Genomic DNA, 20,183 nt, shown 5'->3' with positions numbered 1-20,183 from the left:
TTCAAAACAGGTTATTCTTTAAGTGAAATAATATGACCACACTGGCTCAAACTAGTTATAGAAAGGCCCATGAAGGATACTGGTAGCAAAACAGGATTTTTAACCCTCCAATCACATTTCTGAGAAACTGTAATGTTTACATTATGGATTTTGCATGATTACTTGAGGCTCGGTTTTAATGATTAAAAAAGATATATATTAATCAACACTCTGCGACCACAAGACTACCCTAGATAAGGCGATATTCCTTTTGTATCAACACATGCTAGTGGGGCACCTCACCAACAACGACCAATTCCGCAGGCGCTGGGAACGCATGCTGGGTACATCCTTCACTGCGTCGCAATGGGATAAGATCCTCATATTGCACCATAAATGCTCATTGAGTTCCCAATATCAAGTAATAAACTATAAACTCCTCTCATTCTGGTAAAGATATATATTAATCATTTTGTTCCTTTAATGGAATTTTAATTCTGCCCATACATTTTCCCTTACTAAAGATGGCGGCCGTCATCGCAGAGCACGTCGTTCGTTGCCACGCCCACAACATTCACACGAGTGCTGAGAGTTTCCGTTATCCTCGGGGAAATCCCCTGCTGTCAATCACTCCGCGCTGGCACGCCCCTCCGCCCTTTGATTGGTCGCGGGGTGTGGCCGCTGGGCGTGGCCGTTGGTTTGGCTGTGTAGCGGGCGGGTGTTGCCGCCAGTGAGTCCATGGCTACCTGGAGGGAAGGAGCTGCGCGGAGACCGGACACTCACTCTCACCGGAGTTCATGTAAGTCAGCCCGGAGCCGGATACCGAGCACATCGGTTACTTCTCTCTGTCCTTCCTGAGCTCAGACCATCACAACCTCCACTCACACTCAGTGAGTGAGCCTGGCTGCCCCACCCCCCTTCAGCACTCAATGAGTGAGCCTGGCTGCTTCACCCCACCTCAGCACTCACTGAGTGAGCCTGACTGCTTCACCTCCCCTCAGCACTCAGTGAGTGAGCCTGGCTGCTCCCCCCCTTCAGCACTCAGTGAGTGAGCCTCAGCACTCAGTGAGTGAGCCTCAGCACTCAGTGAGTGAGCCTCAGCACTCAGTGAGTGAGCCTCAGCACTCAGTGAGTGAGCCTCAGCACTCAGTGAGTGAGCCTCAGCACTCAGTGAGTGAGCCTCAGCACTCAGTGAGTGAGCCTCAGCACTCAGTGAGTGAGCCTGGCTGCCCCCCCCCCTTTTAGCACTCAGTGAGTAAGCCTCAGCACTCAGTAAGTGTGCCTGGCTGCCCCCCCTTTTAGCACTCAGTGAGTGAGCCTGGCTGCTTACCCCAGCACTCAGTGAGTGGGCCTCCACGTCCCATGTTTCCATTCAGATTCCTCAAACTGAGTCCCATACTCCTCCACACACCCTCCCCCCCCTCCATGGTTCCCCCTCAGATCCTCTATGTCCCATCCTCCCTCTCAGAGCTCCCCCTGCTGAACACCATTGTTCTTCTGGCTGGACTGTCTTCTCCCAGCTTGGGCAAGTTCTTTGGATGTTACCCCGCACAGGGGGCCCACAGCACTCTGCCTATACTATCTGATTACAGCTGGATTGCAGGGCAGCTGCAGAACATCTTGGGACAAGCGCATTGCTGCAGAGGAACTTATCTGGATGTTTTGGGCATTGCTGCTGCTGCAGAACCTCTTGTTTTGGATTGGTCCCTTGTAGCTGCTGCAAAAACCCTCTCTTGGATTCTTACTTTGCATTCTCAGCTGCTGCAGAACCTCTTTGGGAAAAGATCTTTGTAGCAACAGTCTGCAGACTGAGGATCCTCTCCCTGGAAAGTGTGCTCTGCGCTGTACACACTGCAGGACCTGGTCCATGTACTCTGTGCTCAGCAAGCCCAGGCTCCCATGCAGCCTGCAAGGGTTAAACTAGTCCAGCACATCCACAATGCAAGCTGAAGGAAAGGGTTAATGTTATCTCTCTCCTGTATCATTCCTGAATGTAAGATTTTAGGAAGGGTGGTGGAAGACCGAAATATTATCTTTTGTTTCTCTTAACGATCTGCAAAACTGAAGATTAGACTTGTTTTTTTTTTTTCTGTAGTGTTCAACGTGTAGGGAAGCCTACTGCTATATATGGTGTTCCTTGGCTTTTCCATCTCCTAATGATATATACTGTATATTGTAGGTATTTGTTGATTTGTACTGTTTGTCTGATATTCTGCATTGTATTGTAATTAAACGTCTAAGATTCATTCCTAGTCTGTGAAATAATCTTAGATTGGGTGGGGGTGATGTTAAAATACTGTACCCAACAAAGGCTCATAGTGTGTTTTAGTAGACAAGTAATGGAGGTTAGAGTACTGAAACAATCTCTATAGGAACCCCACTTGCCTTGTGACATAATTGCTTTCAAAGCCATGTGGTATTGGAGTCTCATGGCTTTACTGGCTCTTTGATCTAACACTTCACACAATCTGATATAGAATAGTCCTGCTATCTACATCTTATTTGCAATGTTATCTTGCTAATGGGTGAGCTGAGATCTAACACTGGGGCATACCTTGTCCAACAATACAAGGGGGTCAGGAACATTATACTAATTGTTAGTCTTAACCTTACAGCCTTTTTATTTTATGTGCATAGTTTAACATCAGGACCTAATCTCATTGTATAACACACTGCTTTGAGATCTATATTTAAAAAAGAAACAAATTGCTCGGAAATTATAGATTTGCGAGCTTCATTATTAAGGGATAATTTTCAAGAATTCATTAAGAACATTAACAATAATCAGCATTGGTTTTATGAAACATGGTTCGTCAAACTAACCTAATTGCCTTCTGTGAAGAAGTAAGTAGAAGTATAGATCAGGATGTTGCAATGTATGTGATTTCCTTGTATTTTGCCAAAACGTTTGATACAGTTCCACACAATAGGTTAGTGTTCAAACCAAAAGAAATTGTTCTAGATGAGAATTCTTGCCCTTGGCTATAATTGTGGATTAAAGGACATCGAATACAGAGCGTTGTAATTCATGGTAAATGGTTGCCCTCCGGGTTCTGTTCCGTGACTTTGTTATAACATTTATAAATGATCTTAAAATAGGCATTGAAAGTCATGTTTCAGTGTCTGCAGATTTCACAAAACTTTGTAAAAGACTACAATGTGAGCAGGATATTGCCTCGCCGCAGAGGGATTTAGATAGACTGGCTGGGAACTCAAATGGCAGATGAAATTTTAATGTAGATAAATCTTAACTTCAGGGTTAAGAATGTGCAAGCAACTTACACCTAAAACTTTGAATTAGGGATCAGACATGAGAAGAATTTGGGAATTGTTATAGGCATCAATGTGCAATGTCAATCGGTAGTTGCTAAGGCTAGTAAGGCATTGTCATGTAAAAAAAAAACTGCATTAATTCTCGGGCTGAACATATAATTTTGCTTCTTTTTAAATCGCTGGTATGACCACATCTTGAATATACTGTGCTATTTTGGACACCTGTTCTAAAGTGGGATTTTTATGGTGCTAAAAAAGTAGAGGCAGGCTCCAAAATTAATAAAATCTAAACCTCTTTAGTTTAGAAAAACAGTGCCTCAGAAGGGATATGAATATTATATAAATATATTTAGGGCCAATACAAACAATTGTCTGGAGATCCGTTCATAAACAGGGCTATACAAAGGACATGAGGTCAAGCATTTAGACTGGAAGAAAGGAGATTTAGTCTAAGGCAAAGGAAGGTTTTTTTTTTTTTTTTCGTGACTATAAGGATGTAGAATTTTCTGCCTGTAGAGGTGGTTTTATCAGTCTGTACAAATTTTCAAACATTAACTGAATACTTGCAAAAACATAATATACAGGGATATATACATTTTAATGTGTGGGTTAATAGCTTTTTGATCCAAGGAGAGATCTGCCGTTCTGGGATCAACGAGGAAATCTATTTCATTTTTAATTTTTTTGCTGTAAAATTGGAAAGCGCTTGAAACTGGATTTGCCTTTTTTTGTACAGCAAAAACAGATGTGAGGCTGAATTTGATGGACACGTCTCTTTTCCGCTAAGTAACCATGTAAGAAGTATTTTAGCTCATCTGTTTGCAATTTGACTAACTTTGGTTTTGTTTTCTTTGCACAATTCAAGCCTTTATACATTTCTTAAATCCATATTTCCTGTCTGGTAATATTGGGATTCCTGCTGCCTGCCCAGCTCCCCCTTACAAAATTACTGTATTGAAAATGAAAGCGGATACATGTGTAGATCTTGCGTTCGTCTTTACTGCTCTCTGATGCAGGAAATAAATCTGAGATAAAATAATTGCTTATTCTCTTGTAATAGAGACAAGACTGGCTGTAGTTATTCAGAAAGCCTGGGACTGACATGGGAATTCCCATGTTTTAGGTTATAGTAGGTTGCAGAGTTATTCCAATTAAATTATCTTTAACCCAAGGTGCTCAATCCCTCCCCACCCACCATTCTAATTTAGCAGTTTAGTAAATAAGCACTTCCTATCTCAGCCTCTCTATTGTGAGACTTGCATTTATGGTAGTGTGTATGTATGTATATTTTGGAAATTTTTTTTTTTTTTTTTTACCACCTCGTCTTTCTGTAAATTTGAGTTTGTAAGATATCTAGTCTTTTTAATGTATTGTTACAAATTAATCCTTGGCATGGAAACAAAATTCAGACCGTACAGAAACAAATGTATACGTATTTACTGAAAATACCAACATTTACTCAGGACGTGCTTGAGCGCACTACAGCCCCCTCTCCAGATGTTTAATTTTTTTTTTTACTTTTTTTAAATTTATTTTTATTGCCGTAATTTGACCCCTAGGTGGCAGTATGGGATTAGCATCCTGCTAGTAAAAACTCTTGTAGTTGTATTGAGAGGGAAAAAAAAGAAAATATTCTTTACGTCGGGGCTTTTTTTTTTCTTTTTTTTTCTAACTATCTATAATATGAATAATTCCTATTTTCAATATTTAAATGTAAGTATGCTTGGCCTTATGTTTAATATACATCTTGTTTAAAATGGTATGGGATTAGCAAGGATGTGTCATAATTGGAGGGGGGGGGAGGGAGACCTGTATAAGTTTCAAAAATTATTAAATTCCCTTGTGAATTTTCTGTAACTCTTGTCTTTGTAAACACCCCCCATTACAAATGAGGGGTGCCATGCAGCTTTGGCCCAGTACAGGCCTAGCAGGGGTTACATGGACGAGAGTGATGCAAAACCTAGAGGTGCAATCGGTCATCTGTCTACTAATGGAGTAGGGGGCCTCAAACGTGTAAACTAAAGCCGAGCCAGGATTCCTTGCAGGCTAGGATGCCTTGCATTTTATTCAATAGAATGCTGGATCCACCTAGGAGTGAGAACAAAGCAGAATAGTGCAGAGGAGTTATACTAAACCAAAGATTAGCAAAACATTCTAGTGGGTTGCTTAGCAAACTTATCGCAATGCTGTCACCAGTAGAGCAAAAACACATCTGATTAAGTTGCTGTTTTAACGCTTATAAAAACAGTTGAGTTAGAAATCCAATGACTTAAAACTACAGTTATTATCCGGAAATAAAACAAATTAACCTAAATGCAAGTTAGTAGGAGAGGCTAAATTTCAACAACAAAAAATCCCCACAAATTATAAATCCGTCTCATTAATCATGTGCTCTAGAGATCGGTGGCTCTAAAACTTTAGCTTAATGAAGCAGTTTTGGTGTATAGCTCTTGCCGCTGCAGTCTCACTGGTCAATTCTCTGCCATTTAAGAGTTAAATAACTTTCGTTTCTGTTTATGCAGCCCTAGCCACACTTCCCCTGGCTGTGACTCACACAGCCTGCATGAAATAAAATTGTTTCATTTTCAATCAGATGTTAAATTGGTTTGTTTTTAACTCCTAATCTGTAAATTGAACTTGAGTTACCTCAAGGAGACTCCCGTAGGGTCTTGCAAGCAATTAACAGTGCAGTGATAAGAAATTCTAAATTAAACAGAATTGGGGAAAAAAAGGAAGTATAAACATTACATGACTCTTTGCAGGACGTGCTTAGGAAGGCTGTGTAAGTCACATGCAGGGAGGTGGGACTAGGGCTGCATAAACAAAGTGATTTGGCTCCTAAATAGCATATAATTTTGCAGTGAGGGCCTGATCTTTACACCAAAACTACTTCATTAAGCTATAGTTGTTTTGGAGACTATAGTATCCCTTTTAAAAGCCCCATTGCTGGTTTGTTTTAATCACTTGTTGGTATGCTCTCATATTCATTTCACAATTTATTTGGAAACTTGTCGACAGGTGTCTGGAAATTCAGAGAATCGAAACTTGAAAGTATATGGCTTCAGCTGTTTGCATAACTCATGTAGGGTAGTGGACTAATTTGAAGAAAAAGTAAAGTGCACACCATAGATTAATAGACTAGATGCTATGTGTAGCTTCCTACACACAGTTGCTTGTGCAGTACAAATTTTATAAGTTTTAGTTTAACGGTTTCCACAACAAAAACATGCATCCATTATAAGGGTTCTGCTTGGATGAATTCATACTAAATATAGAATCCACTACACTTGCTTAACTATAAACGAGTTTCTAAACTCTCTAAAAAAATAAAAAAATAACTATTTTTAAAGCGCCCAACTTTAGGCAAAAATAATGGGTATTGGTTTTTAGTATAATTTTTCACAATGTCAATGTACCCTATTTTGGCAGCTCCTATTTTAGCAACCAAATACCTGCGTTAATGAGATTAACCCACATACTTGTGAAATCCATCCTCCTGGTGCTCTTTGCGGTGCTAAACCAAGGACGTTGTAAGATTTCCCACGTGAGTTGGTTAAAGGAATACTCCAACCAGGAGTTGACTCTCCTGAGCGCAGTCCTGCCTTTCACAGCTTGGTTTAGAAGAGCTTACAGAAGCTACTACTTTTAGTAGTTGAGGTGGGCAGCGGTGTCTTGTGGACCCCAGGTAATAAGTTAAACCGTTCAAAAACTACTTGCTTAGACTCTTGCCACCATAAACCGGTGTCTTTTAAAAAAAAAAAAGAGAACTTAAACCTTGTGGGTTTTGAAGCTCGTTTATAGTTGAGTGAGTGTTGGAATACCTTATAAACTAGACCTATGAACTATGACTCCTATCAAGGACCTCTTCTGTGCCTATTCAGTATTGGTGTGTAGGCGTTCATGATAAGCTCGGCAGTGTTATGGGAAGTTAAAGAAGCGTTAAGTCGAGGCCAAGTCACATACTACCCCATGAGAGCTCAGTTCAGAAGCAAGCATAGCACAAGTTAATGAAAACCTAAACAAATATAGGTTTTCAAAGCTGTTTTTTAATCTGCGTATTTTGCATTTGAGTCGCATTTAACACCTCTGTTCTAGGAGAGGGGTAGAAAATCAAAATGCAGCAATATAGACCCATTTACATTTATACTTTTACATGTACATTTTATATTGTTATTGCTTATCTAACATTATTGCATCCTATCTAATTATTACCCAGTCTGTGATGGCTGATATTTGTTAGCATGCACTAGAGGAGGTTGGAGCTAAAATTGGATGGAAAAACAAATTGCTTATGATCTTTGCTGAAACTGTCAGGGGAACAAAGATTCTATGTAACCTGAGCCTTCAAGGTCTGTTCTCGACATGCCAAAATACTTTCTGCAGGAGTGGTCCCACGTGTGTCTATGCCCAGGGGTACTATGAAGAAAAACACGTGCCTGGGTCTGTCATGTGATATGCAATTATTAGAAGTGAAAACTTGTTTTTCCTATCTTTCTGTCTATTGGGAAGCCATTATAGGTGCACCCCGAATGTCTTCTAAGAACTTTTATTCCTCTTTTAAAAAAAAGTGTGTGTGTGTGTGTGTGTATATTTATATTTATATTTATTTTTATTTTAAACCTTCATTAAGTCTTTGTTCCAATCTGCATACAAATCATCTTTTCATTTCTTTAAATGGCGAAGACTTGAATACTTCTTGATAGTGGACTCTAAAGCCATTGTTTAGAGACATCTCGGTGAGCTAGAAGCCTTAGACATAGCTGGCCAAAACTGGCTAGACCAGAAGTAGGGGTATAAATGCTAGCTGTATTTAGGAAATAATCAGGCCATAGAAAGTGTTTTCTATCATAGTAGGCATACCCCACTTTTAAGTACACAATGGGACCAGAGCATGTATGTAAAACAAAAATGTACTTAAAGTGAAGCAATACCTTTTTTTTTTTTTTTTTTTTTTTTTTTTTCACTTCCCAATGCATGTACTGCATTGCAATAGTCATTTACAGGCATAACTGATACTGCAACTGCAGATTTCCAGGGATTTTATTTCCAATGATTGATTTTAGTGATTTCCTGTGGACTTTTATTCAGTTAAAACAAACCGTAAAAAGAAAAATCTCATTCCGGATTGTACCATAAATGGCAGGGTAAACCCTTTCACTGGGTGGCAGCCGATTGCAGAATATGAACAATGTATGGGCAAAAAAATATATGTTCAGCTAGCAGTAGACATTATAAATTTGAGATGATTAACCTGTGCCATGTCAGAAGGTGTGATAAGTTCTTGCCCCAAAGACACTGAACTGAGCTGTTCCGGGCAAGAATAGAACCTTCCATTTCCTGTTCACTCGCGGACAGAAGAGGCGCGGGAATGTCTGTACTCGCGAGTGTACTTGAAGTGAGTGTATGTAAAGCTGGGTATGCCTGTATAACACTCCCAATGAACTCCCACAGCTGAGAAGCTTTAGTGTCAAAATCCTTTTAATACATAAAACAATCGCCCAAGCATAGCGGGTGTTTAGTGCCGCATTACCGTATTTCTAATTAACTGTCACTACCTGATGCCACTTATTCTCTAGTTATCACCTCAAGGCCCGTCAGTCAACAGAGGAAGTGATGTCTCTGTTAATTGGGGTGATAAGTGTGGCGGAGGTAAGAAGGGATCTTACTAATCTCTGCCACAATTCCATGTTTTCAGTATGCTTGGGCATGCAAACATCTCAGAGAACTTCCTTTAGTCCACATGTGTTGTGAATGCGTACGACGTTGAGATATGTGTCTATAGTTTATAAGACACAACAAGGCTGAATTAATCTTTTATTTATTATAGAATACATTTCTGGCTAATGTTGACTTTTATATACTTAAAGTTCAGACCATTTTATTTTTTTCCAACTTTCCTCTATCTTTATGTAAGGAAACACTAGTTGATGGATCCACTGGGTATCTTTGTTTGTATATATATATGTGTGTGTATATATATATATATATATATAATGAGCAAGTGGCAATATATTGCTTCACAAATTATGGCTTTGTGCAAACCGTAATCGGGAAAGCTTATTTTTTTATTTTTATTTTTTACAATTGATTCCCTTGAGATGTCTTCTTTGTGGTGCTATTTCCTTGACAGATTTTTCAAGTCGAATTGTGAAATTATATACATTATTAACACTCTTGAGTGTTGCGATTCAAAATAACGTGATCAGTTGGGATTGTCGAACCTGGTCAGATGCAAAGGAAATAGAAAAGGGTATGTAAGTTTTTATCAAACCAGATAAAACTTGCACCTCATAACTGCTTTAAAAGAATGAGACAGGTTGGCGCGAGCAGGCAATATATGGATTACAAATACAGTAGTTGACCTTTTTAAGTGCAAACTGTTTTTAGACTGGAAACAAGCTCCAATAATATATTTCACAATCACCTGATTACATTTTGCTCACTTGGTTATAGAACATTTATAAAAATTGATGCCCAAGTAGAATAGCTTGCATTTTCTTTGAAACAAAACACACATTATGCAGACAGAAGTAAATCAGTTGTTGCTTATTATGATACCCTGCACCCCATAACCTTTGGAAGGACACTAGGTGGCTGAGATGTTTAATGTATTACCGTATTTAAAATGACTTGTTTTCATGTCACATGCTAGATCCTGCCTATTTTATCTTATGCAACTTCTCCTAAGTGGATGATCTGTAGCAATTTGATTTTCAGGATTTTATATTTACATTAGACATCTTTAATTTAATGAAGAATTATTCTATTTTTTTTTCCCCCACAGGATTAGCAAACTGAAGTGCCTAGAACATGGCGTGGAACGGCGGACAGAACAGTAATGGTGCCAATATCCGTTCTGAAAATCAGTATTCATTACAGCATACTCCAAACACACTTGCACCTGTGCAAAAACAAATGCAATGTGCACCTCAGAACGCTTGCAGTCAGAGTGGCATGAATGCAGAAAGATTCTACTCCAATCAAAACTCACAAGGGCGATATATTGAAGGTTTGCTGACAGCAAAAACAAATGAAGATATGTGTAGATTAGAGAACACTATTTTGGCTATTTCACCATATGGTCATACTAATCAGATTCCTCAGAATAAGGGGTCTACTGTATCCAACAATGTGCCAGGCAATCAGCTTGCTGTTGAGAGAGGAGCATATCAACCTCCCGACTACCCAACTCAGAATCTTCAACGAATGCAAAGAGCGAACTATGTTGCCCAGCAGTATGCCAACTTGTCATCTCAACAACCATCGAAGTCACAACAGCTACTACAAACAGCACCTTCAGTACAGCGTTATAATCCCAATGGTAATGCGGTTTCCATCAATTACCATACATTACCATCACAAAGTTATCAGCAGACTGTCAGTTATGGAAATGCTCAGAATCGGGGACCACAACCAACTCAGAATTTTGATAAACCCATTACATATGCTTCCTATAGACAATCCAGAAGCAAGGTTAACCATTCCCAGACAATTCTGCCAAAAGTGCCAACATCATCTCCGGCTCAGTATAACATACAAAAGGTAGGAGCTCAGGACTTAAAGTTGAGTTTCCCTTCCAATATTGCAAGTAAAAATTCCAGTGAATGTCTTCAGAATCTGCAAACCTCATTAATGCCAAACTGCCAGACAGGGCAGTCGGAGGGCTCTGTTTTAGTTGATAGGTCTTCAGAAAGTTACCAAATAAATACACATAGTGCCTCTATACCAAACCAGCCTGTTCACAATCAAACAACTGTGAATGCATCACAGACATTTAATGTGCAGCATGGACAGTCTTTTTCCACCCAAGCACAAAATTACCTCCCACAGGCTGCTCAGCAACCAGTCGCAAATAATCCTGAACGGGCTCGCGAGTTGCAAATGTTGCAATATATTAAGACTTTGCCCCCAAACAGCAAAGCGAGAGAAGAGTTTTATTTGCTAATTAATCTATACAAAAAAGTCAAGCAAAACATGTTTCAGTTGGTTTTGGAAGGAGAACGTAAAATGCAAAATGCGCAATTGCCAGTCAGTGCTACACAAGAAGTTGTAAGTTCCTATACCGAAGCTGAACTGAAATCTGTTTTAATGCATCAGCCGATGGTATCCAACGTTCCAGTACCACCTGCAAGTTGTAGGGCACAACAACAAAATGTGACGCAAAGTCCCTCATTTCAGATGAGGGGAAATGGAAACCAAGCCAATCACTCTTCCTCGCAGAAGCTTGAACCTCCGAGTCAAACCTATAACTCTGAAGGGTGGAATGTAAATGCTCAAGCTTTGTATTCTGTGTCTGGTCAGCAGAATCCTATGAACACACGTAATGATTGTAATCAGTCTTCCAGTTCTGACTCTTATAAATTAGCCCAAGAAAGGGCTGTTACATCCCATTTATTACAGAACAATTCGGCTACAGTGAACTTGTTGCAAAACCTAAATAAACTGTTGCCTTCCAGTGTTGGCAACCAAATGGAATGTGTTCCTCAAACGAAAACATTGCCACAGCACAGTGATTCTTCAGCAAGTCCTCAGATGAACAGAAGGACTCCTAATCATAACGTAAACTTTTTGTCTGGTGTTGGTCAGACAACTACTGTAAATTGTGAGAATCAAACTGATCAGTCAAATAACCAAACCAGCACTTTGCTGCAGCAGGCTGATTTTTCTGTAAGTCCTCAGCAGAGCAGGAAGATGCCTCAATTTCAGGTTAATGTAACCCTTGTACAAAGTAATGGTCCACTAAGGAATAATGCAACTATGGAAAATCCCAGTGTTCCATCGAGTATCCAGGAAACCCCTTCACCAACTGCACAAAGTGCAGATGTTTTATCCAGTTCATTAGAAGCCATAGATACTTGTCTCACAATGTGGAAGACTAAGCCACATAATGTGTCTGGAGCAAGTCAACTTTTGTTAACACAAAATAAACAAACTGTAGTGGACAGCACCGCGTTGAATGGTGATTGCTTAAATGAATGGTTAAAAGACCCTTCTGTCATATGTAATGATGCTCCAGTTTCAATATCTGCTATTTCTTCCCTTAAACAAGAAGCAGGATCTGCTAAAGTTGGTGAGCCTCAAATTGCCATTGTTTCCCCACTAGTACAATCCAAAATAAAGCATCATACAGAGGTCCAGCCTCAAATAACAAACGAACCAGTCACCCAAGAAGCTACTACCCTGCCCTTTAGCATTACAAATGAAAAAGTTAATTCTTATCTGGCCAGTATGGAAAATATCCCTGGCACGGCTCATGGAGGCTTTAAACATCGGTTATTAAGTGAACTTGAGGCTGTAAACACCGTTCTTCAAACAATAAGCTCTGGTAGAACAATGCCTCTGTTGCAAGAGGATACACAAAATACCTCATTTGTACGAAAACAAAGCATTAATGAATCTCCCAACCAGCTGCTTATCCAAACTTCAAATGAAGAAAGTGAAACTGAACAAGACGGTAGCTTTCAAATATCTAGTATCTGTTCCCTCGCTGAAGGAAACTCCTTCTATGACTCATCAGTTGCCATGATGTTTGTCAATTCATCTTTACCACAGGAAGACAACTTGTGCCTCACAAAAACTGAGGTGCAAGATGGTCAGGAAAGAGAACCTGAACGATGTTCTTCTGAGACTCCACAGATGGAACATGCTACAGTTAATGATGATCATAAACTAGAGACTACAGATGAGGTAAAGGACACTAATGCAACCTCCCATTCTATAGCCTTAATGTCTGAGTATTTACATGGATCAGACACTCTGAACCTTAATGTTGAATATTCTTGTACTGAGCAGTCTCCAAATGAAATGGCTACTGCTGACTTAGACTCCACAAAACTATCTGATCAGTTGACTGAGCTGTTATCGGAATTCCCCTATGGAATAAAAAATTATGTGTCAGAACTTGCTGATAAAGTAACAAACCCTGTATCTTCACCCATTAAGGAAGAACAAAGTCCAGTTGGTAATGGATGTTCCTTACTTGAAGAACCACCTAGACTTCAGCAAGTATTAAAGGAAGAAGTGCCTTCAGTTAAGACTTTTTCTATGTCATTTAAAGAACTACCTCAAGCTGAGCACCCAAACGATGAGAGTAATTTAGGTGACAGTGTATCTCTATCCGTTAAGGAAGACCTACCTATACTTGAGAGAGAATCGTCCCTACTTCTGGAAAATTCTTCATGTTCTGAGAAATTAAGTGAGCTGCCCCTTCCTCAGCTTGAGAGAGAATTGCCTCTACTTCTAGAAAATTCTTCATGTTCTGAGAAATTAAGTGAGCCGCCCCTTCCTCAGCTTGAGAGAGCATCACCACTATTTCTGGAAAATTCTGAGCAATTAAGTGAGCAGTCCCTTGACGGCATACAGATTACAATACTAAGTCAGGAAGAAAGTGCTAAACTTTTTCCTGGTACAGCAGATACGGAGTTGTTGCATGATTTGCCTGTGGAAAAAATGGAGGATACAAGTAATGCAGTGCTGGATGAATCCCAGTCCAAAGATGGTATTGAGAAGTCTGATAAGGAGGATGTGGAAAGTTCATCAAAGAAAGAAATGCCTGATGAGTTTTGTTGCCTGTTTAAATGGCTCACGTATGCATATGGGAAAGCACCAAAATGCTCGTGTAACTTGGCAGAAGTCAAAAGTGCTAAACAGTCTTTAGCAAACACCGTGCTTGACAAAACATCTGGTTCTTCTGACATAAATGACTCGTCAAAATCCACAAATACTAATTTTATAGATAGTGAGCCATCTCCAAACTCTGTGTGCCAATCTTCAGGTGAAAATGAAGTGTCCTCATTTGTGAAGCAGACAGAATACAAAGAGGTGCAATCTGTCGCTAAATTTAAGCCTCCAATTTCAAACAGTACCCCAAACTTACACGTGGAGAAGTTAAAAAGATCTGAATCCTGGGGAAAGAAAGCTACCAAATCTGTTTATGAAAACAACAAATATGTCAAACTTGGAAAACCTGACTGCAAGAATGGTTCAAGAGAGGAGGCTTCAAAAAAAGCTAAATTTGACTCCACATCTTCAAGAAAACCAGATAAACTGATAATTAAGACTGACTTTTTGAAAAACAAGAACTTTAAAAAAGACAGAGACCGTTCACCAGAGTCAAAAAGTGCTCAATCAGCAAATGGTGCAGGAGATTGTTCCCAAACATCCACCTCTCAAAACTCAGCCAGGGAGGTCATGAAAAAACACCATTCAAAAAAAGCTATAAGTGAAAATGTAAAACAGCCTGTGCGGCAACATCATTCCACAGAGCGGTTTTCAAAATCTAGCCTGGAAAAATCCAAGCCTTTCTCGTCCAGCCTTGATAGTGACATGCCCATGAAATCTGCGAACAAGTGTGATAAACCAAAAACCTTGCCAGATTACCTGCAAAGAAGACCTTCTAACAGCCACGGCAAAGGGCAGGAGCCAGTATTCACACAAACAAAAGGTCAGGAAAAATATTCTAATAAATACTCACATCCTGAGAATCAAAAAATGGGACCTAACTGGAATGGGCATCGAACAGGCCGTATGAACATAAAATCTCCTGCAAAAGCTAAACACATTTCCTCAAAAGTGAGCTCTGAGCAAGCAACATTAACTAAAAATTTCAATCGCTTAAAAAGAGAACTATCGAAAAGTAAAAGCTACATATCAAACAATAGCAGGCAAATTAGTTCTAAGCAGAGCACTCAAGGGAGAATGTCAGCCTCAAATAAAGTGTCAGATCTGACAAATTCATCAGCAAGTAAAGATAAAATTTATTTGGGTCCTTTTCATACGTTGCAAAGTCCATCATCTCAGAATAGCATTAGTCTAACAAAGCTGGAAGTCAGGTCTGCACCAGACAAATCTGGATTCATTCATGGTGACAGGAGGCGTAAGTCATTTGAGCAAGCTTCACGGACTAATACGTCAAGTACTCTTGTGAAGAAGACAAGTAGCCCAAAAATGCTAGAATTCAAACTCTGTCCTGAATTGTTACAGAAAAGTCCTTTGGCACATGTCCACTCGGAAGAGCCAAAGACCAAAAATGAACAAAATAGAATTGAAGGTAAGGTATTTTTTCTTTAGTCCATATTTATGTAGCTGTTCATTTTGTATTTTCCTAAAATGTATATTTCTTTATTTTGTAGGAATTAAAAGCAAGAAGGAGGCATGGTTTAAAGATATTCCATTTAAAAAACGTAGACTTGAAAGCTTTGAAGAACAAAGTAAGTTAATACTGTCTGTCTTCAATCTGTTTTTTGGATGGTCGTGTGCCTCAGCCACTTCAGATAACAGCTGTAATATGAGCATCTTGTTGCAATCTATATTGGGTCCATAACATGTGGCTAATATGTTGGGAATTTGAATATGTAGCAGACTAAAGTAGAACGCTTGAAGCACCATAACTACTACAATGCACTGTAAGTAGTCAAACTGCACACTGCAGTGATTATGATGCTTGTAGTGTTTAAGGATTAACAAACTAGGACCATCAAGGGTTTATAAAATGTATCCCTTGTTCTGCTTTTTCCAGTAGAAAGCTCACCTGTCAAATGTTTTAATGTGATGCTTGCTGCCCTATTTTCTATCCACCCATATCTTGAAGCTGGCATTACAGAGGTGATGATTATGCAGCAGAATGACTGAAATGTGTGTGTGTGTTTCACTGTGCTCAGACACTATTTTTATTTCGTATAAACCTCAGATTGCACTTTGACACTTTATATTTTACCCCTTACAGAGGACCAGGCTTCTTCACAGTCTTCAGGACCTACTCCATCTTCTCCATTAACTGAAACGGATTCTGCGCGGCAATATCAGGATTCCAAAGCTGCAACGTTTCAGGCTTTCCAAAAGATTTTTCTGGAAAAGAGAAGCCGGAGTCTCGAAAGCTAGCTGATCAAAAACCTTTTGACTTGAAACTGCTGTAATGGCTGTTTGACTTTTTCGTTTTGCCTTCTTGTTCTATGAAGGCATCTTCACTGTACAAAATTTACAAAACCGCTGTTGATGATCCAGTATTAAATAGGGCATGTTGACCCTGACACTAAAATATGCAGTTTATTTTTTCACTTTTTTATGGTTTTAATTTAATGTACGTCAAACACTGGCGGTTTTCTTTGTTTACAGTATGCTGCTATAAAAATGGGTTTACACTTTCTCTACATTAAGACTTTTTTTTTTTTCTTTCTCTCAGCAGAAGCCAAAAAACTCATGTTTTCCTACCTGAAAAGTGAGCAACAAACTGCTGTTAAAGTGAGCAGATTACATTGTGAACTTTAGCTGCTAGGTCAAAACTTTGCACTATGTTCATTATAACAGTTTTTTGTTATGAAATCTTTTTGTTATAGAATTATTTTCACAAGTTGAATAAAACCTTTTTCTTTTGTAAAGATGGTTTGAAAAGTCTATAATTTACTAAACCGCATGCAGTTACTTAATCATGTTTTATATTTCTATGTATGTGTTTTTTAAAATATGCATTATGAAGCCATAAGTCCTGTTATTATTTAGGTGGAGTTTTTTTTTTTTTGTTTGTTTTGTTTTTTACATTTAAAATGTACCTTTTTTTTTTTTTCCTGGCATAGGGTGGCAGTACAATAGGGATGTACTCTTCCCATAGGCAAGCATCTGAAAGAAATCAATTAACATAAAAAGTTCCTCCCCTTACCAGGTAAAAGAGACCCTGCAGCCTTAGGACCCCAGTTCTCTTTCTTGTTCCAACAGGAACGGTCGGCATCTGGAAGATGGAGAGCAGTGGTGAGGCACATGGGTTGCTGCCAGGGGGATCCGGTCTGATAGCCTCCCGGGTGGAGCGCTGGACGGCCATTGGACATACTGCAATTACGGAGGCAGGTATGAAAAGCCTGCTTTTATGCCGCGTGAGGTCACTGGCTAAACAAGGAGGCGGTCCTTTAGGGCAGCGAATCCCTGCCCGTCGGAGGAGCATGCGCACAGCGGTGGAACGCATGCCCGGGTGGTTTTGCATTCCACCGGAGTTCCGACCGCGCTATCGCGCATGCGCGGTCGGAACTCCCCAAAAAAACGCCGCCAAATTTGAAATGAGCTGCCTATGTATACTGTGCAGATCTGTCGGCATGGATGCTTGGCATTGAAGATCTCCCGTGTCACCAGCCCCCCCCACACGGGTCAGAGGTTTTAGAGGTAGGATCCTGATGGCTTCTATTCTTTAAAACTTTCTAGATAGGTTGATTAAAGTAGAATTCAAATATTGTTTAAAATTTGTGTATTACAGATATGTCTAGCCCTGTTTCTACGGATAATATGGATAAAGGCAAGGTTCCTACTCCTCCTGTTTCTAAAAAAAAAAAAAAAAAAAGCCAGTTCCAAGTCTAAACACTCCTTTGCCAGATGGGTTCAAGAGGAAAATCTGTAATAATTGCTCCTCATTATCGCTAGAAAAATCCAAGCAACAAGAAATGAAGTCTTTTTTTGTCTTGGTTTCAGGATAATCTAGCCCAGACCTTTGAGTCTTTTTTTAAAGAAACGGCTCAGACTTCTCCAGTTAAAACTAATAAGCAGAGAGCTAAAAGGAAGAGGACACCTTCTGGTTCAGAACTCTCTTCTGGGGAATGTTCCTTTTCGGATTCAGAATCCTCTAGCGAATCTTCTGATAATGAAGTGGGGTTTCCTCGTGACGAGCTAAGGAAATTTATTAAAGAGGTTACTATGGTCCTTGCTGATGAGACAGCAGATAAAACCAGGAGTAAATTTTTCCCAATCCAAGAAAAGATGCTGGATTTAATTTTCAGGGAATGGAAGAACCCAGAGAAAATGGCCTTTATTTCCAGTCATTTTAAAAGTATTGTTAAAATACAGGAGGATGATAAATGGGAGAATTTACCAGTAGTTGATGTACAAGTTGCGCAATTGTCAAAAAAAAAACAACTACTTTACCTATTGGAGTTTTCAGGTCTGAAAGACCCTATGGATAAGAGAGCTGAAACTTCCAGCAGATGGGCTTATCAGGCAGCAGGTTTTCAGGCAAAAGCTGCATTAGCCGGGGCTTCAGTAGCAACAGCTCAGAATTTTTGGTTGAATACCTTGGAAGAAGGTCTGGGTGATACCCAGGACAAAGACCTGTCCCTCCTATTCCAAAATTTGAGGTTGTCAAATGAGTATCTTATGGATATTGTTGCGGAGGTGATTAAACTATCAGCTTGTATCATGGGTTTGTCATCTATAACACGAAGGGCACTGTGGCTTAAGGCCTGGGCAGCAGACACTGCTTCAAAAGCTGCATTATGTGAACTACCCTTGGAGAAGAAAAAGTTGTTTGGGTCTCCCCTAGAAGAATTGGTACGACAAATGTCAAACTAAAAAGGCCTTGCCCCAGGACAGAAAGTATTCCTGGAAGCCCAGGTACAGAAATTTCCAATTCAGGCACCGGAGGGGTTTTCAAGATAAACCCAGGGGTTCTCGTCAACAAAAGAGATCAGAAGTTTGACACTCACAAAGACAAAACTGACAGAAACAAACGTTTCTGACGCCATCAGAGTAGGAGGCAGGTTACAGAATTTCGTTCACAAATGGAGAGAAACAACTACAAACCCATGGGTTTTGAATATAATCCAAAATGGTTACCGAATAGAATTCTTGGATTCTCCAAGGTCAAATTTCCTTGTCTCATCCTACCAGTCAAAATTAAAAAAACAAGCCCTTTTTACCGCCACTGTTTCCCTTTTAATAAAAGGTGTTATAGAAAGGGTCCCAAATTCTCAAGTTTATCAAGGGGTATACTCCCGCTTGTTCCAAAACCAGACATGTCTTTTCGCCAAATTTTAGATCTAAAATCCCTAAACAAACTCGTTTCTTATCAACATTTCTGAATGGAAACAATAGAGTCTGTCACTCATATCCTTCGAAGAGGAGATTTTATGGCCACCTTGAATCTAAAGGATGCCTATCTGCATGTTCCTATGGATGTGAGCTCAAGAAGATACCTCAGGTTTGCTATAAAGAAAGGAAAGAATATCCATCATTTCCAGTTCAGGGCTCTCCCGTTTGGGCTAGCCTCAGCACCCAGGATTTTTACAAAGATCCTCACGCCAATCACTGCACTTTTAAGGCTACAAGGTATCACAATCGTGCCCTATTTGGACGACTGGTGGATAAAAGCAGATACAAGAACCACGCTGAATTCAGATGTGGCTTACACCCTAAAAATCCTGGAAGAACATGGGTGGATTATAAAACTAGAAAAGTCACATCTTACCCCTTCAAAGTCCATCCTATTTTTGGGGTTTTTGATCAAGTCAGATACCCTGTCAATTCATCTTTCAAACAAGAAGAAGACAAAGATAAAGAGGTTGATAACAAAACTTCTTCAGGTATCAGAATGTTCTGTAAGAACAGCCATGCAGGTTTTCGGTCATCTGACCTCTACGATTCCAGCAGTAAAATGGGCCAGAGCGGAATCAAGGCGCTTGCAATGGGAAATACTTAAGCAGTGGTCAAAAAAGGAAGAAGACTTGGATGCAATCATGTGTATATCAAATCATACAAAAGAAAGAATCTCTTGGTGGCTGCAGGAAAAATTCTTTACAAAAGGCCGGTCCTTTCACCTAAGATCCTGGGTAGTAATTTCAACAGATGCATCAAAAACAGGTTGGGGAGCTCACCTAGGTTATCACTTAAGACAGGGTGTTTGGTCAAAAGACGAAACAAAGGAATCGTCAAATTTCAGAGAAATGCTAGCAGTCTTCTACGCCCTTCAACAGTTCGAAGTTTTCATTTTCGGGAAAGCTGTAAAGATCCAGTCGGACAATCAGACTACCGTGTCCTACCTGAACAAACAAGGCGGTACAAAAGTAAAAAAAATTGTATCTTCTTTGCTCTCTAATTATGTCCTGGGCTCAGTACCATCTGGAAGACATTTCAGCCGTTCACATTCAGGGGGTAGACAACATTGTTAAGACGATTTGAGC

At 39.7% G+C, this 20,183-nt stretch overlaps 1 protein-coding gene across 1 annotated transcript; it reads left to right on the top strand.

Annotated features, from left to right (window-relative positions):
• The first annotated feature begins 714 nt into the window (after positions 1 to 714).
• Positions 715 to 16,616, top strand: RESF1 (retroelement silencing factor 1). The gene is made up of 4 exons (XM_063446775.1): positions 715 to 778; positions 10,037 to 15,301; positions 15,384 to 15,461; positions 15,977 to 16,616. The coding sequence occupies exons 2-4, from the start codon at positions 10,063 to 10,065 to the stop codon at positions 16,129 to 16,131; spliced, it is 5,472 nt and encodes a 1,823-aa protein (XP_063302845.1). The 5' UTR covers positions 715 to 778; positions 10,037 to 10,062; the 3' UTR covers positions 16,132 to 16,616.
• Positions 16,617 to 20,183: the final 3,567 nt, after the last annotated feature.

Source organism: Pelobates fuscus, chromosome 3 (genome assembly GCF_036172605.1).
Source record: "Pelobates fuscus isolate aPelFus1 chromosome 3, aPelFus1.pri, whole genome shotgun sequence".
NCBI lineage: Eukaryota > Metazoa > Chordata > Amphibia > Anura > Pelobatidae > Pelobates > Pelobates fuscus.
This window is presented reverse-complemented; position numbering and strand designations above follow the sequence as displayed.